The sequence below is a fragment of the Galeopterus variegatus genome, unplaced genomic scaffold (assembly GCF_000696425.1).
Source record: "Galeopterus variegatus unplaced genomic scaffold, G_variegatus-3.0.2 Scaffold10545, whole genome shotgun sequence".
Lineage (NCBI taxonomy): Eukaryota > Metazoa > Chordata > Mammalia > Dermoptera > Cynocephalidae > Galeopterus > Galeopterus variegatus.
Window position 1 is genome coordinate 14820 of NW_007736656.1, and position 5694 is coordinate 20513.

At 44.8% G+C, this 5694-nt stretch overlaps 1 protein-coding gene across 1 annotated transcript in view; it reads right to left on the reverse strand.

Moving 5' to 3' along the window:
• Positions 1 to 4794: 4794 nt before the first annotated feature.
• The window catches only part of LOC103610065 (C2 calcium-dependent domain-containing protein 4B-like), a 2990-nt gene continuing 2090 nt past the window's right edge, over positions 4795 to 5694 (reverse strand). The window contains exon 3 of the mRNA XM_008594307.1: positions 4795 to 5692. Coding sequence (XP_008592529.1) covers positions 5417 to 5692 — 276 coding nt within the window. The 3' untranslated portion in view covers positions 4795 to 5416. The remainder of the gene's footprint in view (positions 5693 to 5694) is intronic.

A 5694-nucleotide genomic window follows, 5' to 3' on the forward strand; every position in this document is an offset into this window, starting at 1 on the left:
CAAGTCAAGGGTTGAGATCCCCTTACCGGTCATCTTTAAAAAAATAAATAAATAAATAAAGTGAGTCCTTTGAACTTCTTTTCTGGAGAAAAGGGTTTTGTTTAACATTGCCCATAGCATAGAGATAAAATTTTCCACATTTCTTATATCATGATGACTTCAGCATAGCCCTCAACTAGCTTCCAAATTTTCCAGAGTTTTGTCTACCTCCTCTTTAATGTTCTACCTTTCCCTCCACAGAGCTTAAAGAGAATGCTCGCAGCTTTGAGGCACCTGCCTCACCCCATCCCCACTCCTCCCTGACGTAGGCAAATAGTCTATTCTGACGTCTGAGCTAGCGTGTGCTGGGGTAAGAGAAAGAGGTCTTAGGTAGGGCAGAGAAAAAAGCCAGGGGGCTCAACTAGCACAACAATTCACCTGTGATATAGCAAGAGGCTGCCTATCTTTACAGTAGAAGTGTGGGAATTGTTGTCTTGCAGATGCCACATTCTGATGCTGGCCAGAATGGGAAGCCTTCCTTCCCTCCCTCCCTCCCTCCCTCCCTCCCNCTTCCTTCCTTCCTTCCTTCCTTCCTTCCTTCCTTCCTTCCTTCCTTCCTTCCGTCCTTTAGTCCTTCCTGACCCTTCTCCCCTTGATCCATTCATGGAAGGGCAGGAAATACAAAACCTGGGGGACCACAGGGCGGGAGAAAGACTGGGGGAGGGAGTGGCTCCCCATGCCATCTGAAGGGAAGTGATGTGGACAAGTGGGTGACTGGAGGCCAAAAGCAGGGTGCTGTCCATCATTGTTACACCTTTCCAAGAACCAGTTGTGCCTTGCAGCCCTTCCAAATGCTAATGGATTACAGCTTTAGCAAAGATGCCAAGCTTCACAAACTCCAAGTTTTTCTAGTGTGTTTCTTCAAAACAAAACTTTTTCAATCTGGAGAAAACTTCTCATATGATCACCTCTTCTCCCCAGCTATCTACTGTCGTGTATAACCTTTTTACATCATTTGTTTTAGCAATTCTGTAAGTTCCATGGCTTGTGTGTACTTATATTTTAAACAGTGTTTCACTTTACACTCATGATGGAAAATTCAAACAGCACAGATCTGTCCAGGGCCCAGTAAACAGACATCTTCATGGCACAGCAAGTGAACCCTCTCCGTGTGCAGAGGAATAGGGGGAAGAGAGATTTCAGAGGATAAGGTTAGAGGAGTTGGGCTGGGAAGAGACTATAGGGGATCTTATATTTTAATGCCAAAAATTCTGGATGAAATATAGACATGGAAGGATTTTGTTTGTGATGAAAACAGAGTGTTTGGAAATTAAATCTGATGATGATTCAGTTTAAACTCATTTTTTAAAAGATAAATTATAGATACATAATGATAACGATAAAAATGAATATGGTAGGGCCGGCCCCATGGCTCACTCGGGAGAGTGTGGCACTGGTAGCCCTGAGGCCACGGGTTCGGATCCTATGTAGGGATGGCCGGTGCATACACTGGCTGAGCGTGGTGCAGACCCCACCCGTGCTGAGGGTTGCAATCCCCTTACCGGTCAAAAAAAAAAAAAAAAAACTGAATATGATAAAATGTTAACATTTGGAAAATCTAGGTGAAGGGCATATGGGAGTTCTTTTCAGTGTTTTAGTAACTGTTCTGTAAACCCGAATTATTTAAAAATAGCAATAAAAAAAGTGATTGTGGTGAAGAGAGCTGTCCAGAGCAGATGGAGAAAGGAGGATGAGGTGGAGGCCCAGGTGACTGGGAGGAGGAAGAGACAGAGATTCAGAGCACTGCATGGATGGTTCTGACAAATAAGACACCCTGTCCTGACAGACACACGAATACAGGAGACATCGATGCTTTTTAAAATCAGGAACTGTTGCCAGTCTGCAAAATAAATTCTATTCTTTTTGCCAAATAAAACAAAATGCGGGTTTCCCTGTTAGGATAAATACTGGTGTCTGGTCACATGAGGATATCTTATTAAGGCCTTGATGTTCACAAATGATGAAAAACTCCTCGTAGCAATGGCTGGATTTTAGAAGCACGCATCAGCTGAGCTGTTGTTCCCCTCCCTGGGACGTGGCAGATGGAGTCTGAAGTGTACAACCAGTGGGATGGAAAGATGTAATTGTTTGTGTTGATGTCATTTAGTGCAGTCACCAAGACACGTTCCCAGTAGACTGCCCTTTGTACAGACTTAAGACTAGAACCACTGATGTGCTTAAAGCTGTTCTGTAAAATTATACTCATCTGCATGAGCTAAAGAGGGGGTGTACCCATTACTATAAATCTCATTATGACTAAATGAAATGATCTCATTTAACCTTCCCCATCTTCATAGTCAGTATTTTAGAAAAGACAGAAGCGAAGTTCAAAGAAATTCAGCATTGGCCCTAACGTCACACAACTAGCTGATTGCAGAGCGTAGATTTGAAGCTAGGTCTTTCTGGTCTTTCTAATAGTCCACTTCATCTCCTGTTCCTTACTTCCTAACAGGAAGAAGCATGTGCCTCAGCAGAAGCTGAGCTTACACTCAGCTACAGAGACAGGCCCAACCATTCTAAAGCTAACACCCTTCCCCTGGTGGGGATTGGTTCAGGGTTGGAATTGCAACCCAATTTGGGTCAGTGAAATACATAGAGAAGCTTGCTGTGGCTTTCTGGGAAAGTTCTTCCTTAGCTTTATGGGAGAGCTTTTAGACGAAGGCCTTCTCTCCAGCCTGGGCCCTGATGAGAAATCATGGAGTAGTCTCCATTGTTACTGGCCAACATCCTAGGACTCCAAGTGTGATCTGCCTCAGGATGGAATGATGCCGTGCATGCAGACTAGGGAAGATGGGTTCTCAGTAACTGCTTCTCCCCACGTGTGTTCTGGACCCTCTGTTGTTTCTCAAAGACTCTGCTCCTACAGGTATTGCTGGTTCTCTTTCTCTGCTCTATCAATACCTGCCTCTCTTCTGGAGATTCTGAACATCCACTGGATCGTTCCATTGAATTAAAACAAAACAAGCCTTCTTTGTCTCCACATTCTTTTCCAGCTACAGCTCTTTTTCTCTTCTCGCCTTTTATCAAAACTTTCTGTCTGTCCTTTCTCACCTTCCATTCACGTTTTAGCCCATTCTAGTCTGGCCCCTGTCATCACCACTCTCATAGAACTGCTCTTGTCAATGTCACCACGGATCTTCCTCTTGCCAGTGCAGTGGGTCACATCTCTGTTCTCACTTTTCTTGACCCTCCAGCGAGATCTGAATTGGTTGAGCATCCCCTTCTTCTTGGAACACTTTCCTGTCTTGGCTTCGTGCCTCCACACTCACCTGGTCTTTCTCTACTTCATCGGCTGCTGCTTCTTTTTCTCCTACACATCTGCCTCTCCTCTATTGAATTTCTAAACATTGGCTGCCTCGAGGCTTAGTCCTAGGCCCTCCACTCTTCTTTGTTTATTCCACCTCTTCCTGTCTTCATTCAACAATCAATTTGAACAATATTGAGTATATGCTATATGCCAGGCACGGTTCTAGGTGCTGGAAATAGAGTGATGATGAAGTGAACATAGTCCCTGCCTTTATAAAGCATACATTCTCGTGGAAGAGGAAATAAGCAAACAACAACGAAGTGGATGCGTAATATGATATCAGGTGCTATGAAGAAAAATAAAGCAGTGTGAATAATGACGATGGCACCGTTTTTTAGATGGTGTGGCTGGGGAAGGGCTCTCTGGGGAGGTGACATTTACCTCTGAGTAAAGTTGACTGTGAAGGGAGCCAAGGATGACTCTCTGTAGTTGGTTTGAGTGACAGGAAGGATGAAGGTGCCATTTATTAAGATAAGGAAGACTAGGAGGGAAGATTTAGAGGAGAAAACCAAGAATTCTGTTTTGGATGTATTAAGGAGTTATTTAGAGATACTAAGTGTCTCATGTGAATGATTCCTTTTTCAAGTCACAGGGAGACCTTCCCTGACCACTGTTTCTGAGAGTATCCACCTGCTACTTCCCCAGTCCAGATCATCTATGTCACTCTTCCTAGTTTACCATAATATGTAATAATAAAACTTCGTTCTCATCTGAGTTCAGCTATACAGACCAGCTATATCGCTTTGGGCAAGTAATCTCTGTTGTATTTTCTCAATTTCTAAAGTAGTTTGATTAGATTATTTCTAAGAGCTAATTTGTCCACTTTGAAAATATATGTAAAATCCAGGATTTTTATTTAGTCTGACCAAATTTTTACCCAGAACTTCAATTCAGAGATAACAATCTGAAGGACTTCCTGATTGCTTATAGGGAAAGCCACCATTGGGATCCTGAAGGGTTCTATATTTCTATGCATATACTGCTGGCCCCTCTAAATCCTCAGTCTCGGGTATCCATCCCTTCTGCCACGCTGCACTTCAGAACCAGGGAAAAACAACTGGAAAGAAAGGAGCAGTGAATGAGTTCGTTTTCTTGAACATTATTAAGCACCTATTCTGCAGTACATTCCAAGCCTTTTCAGGTATGCTATATTTCACATGTATTCAAGGGTTACTTGGTTATTACAGCGTATTACCCCCTCCCCTCCACTGATGGAGAAACTGAGTCTCTGGGAAATGAACTGATTTGCCCTGGTTCAGGTAAGTGGCAAGCCGCAGAAAGATTGGAATCTATATCTGTCTCCCACTCTATTCTTCTTTCCACTATACCACAGATGCCATAGTCCAGGGAAAACTGCTGGGTATAATCAGTTTCTAGTGGACTCACGCCTATTTGTTAATCAACAAATGAAAATAAACTGGATTAAGAAATATTCTTAGAACCCAGTGTTCAAGAAACCGACAATTTATTTTCCAATTCATCTGGGAAATCCTATCGCAAAGCTAAGTACTATGTAATTTAGCTATTCAGCTCAATGGGAATAATGCCACAAAAAATATCAACTTGCTTACAGAAGTAGGAAAGATTTCGTTTCTGGAACAGTAACGTTTCCCAGGGCTGTTTCTGGAGAAAGAGGAGAGCGATGCCAGGAATATCTACTCCCTACATAACTACCAGCGGAAAGATCCGCCACTTCCTTTGTTTTCCTCTTCTCCAGCAATTTTTGAAGACTTCACATGTCAAAAGAATCCTGTTCTTTCTTAATGGAAAAGGAATTCTCTTCCCACCAAGATACGCTTATAATCTCTTCCAGTCTCAAGCCGGCCTTTTTTTCCTTTGAATGTAAAATGCTCTGGAAAGAGGGACCAGGTGCTGTGAATGGAGAAGGGAGTCATTACTTTTTCCTTCCCTACCAAAAAGCCATGACAAAGGCAGGTGCCTAAGAACTAAAACGTCAATAAAGCAGGATCATAAATAGAAAAATAAATACATAACGTTTATTTTGTACAAAGTGGCTGTCAGCGTCCGAGTGTCCGGCAGAGAGAAGGCGCCCCGAGGGGCCCGGGGCCCTCAGAGGAGCAGGAGGGAGCCCAGCGGCAGCTCGCCCTGGCCCAGCAGGCGGCCCCGCTCCAGGCCGCGGCCCTTGCCCTCGGCCTTGACGCGCACGGCCAGGCGGCGCAGCTCGTCCTCGGTGAGCCCGTCGAAGCAGAAGTCCTGGTCGAAGGCGGCCTTGCGGCTGCGTCCCCCCACGGCGCTGCGCCGCTTGCGCGTCGTGCCCGGCGGCTGCAGGACCAGGCTGAGGCGGCAGCCCACGGCGCGGGGCTCCGGGGCGCCCCCGGCCAGGCCCT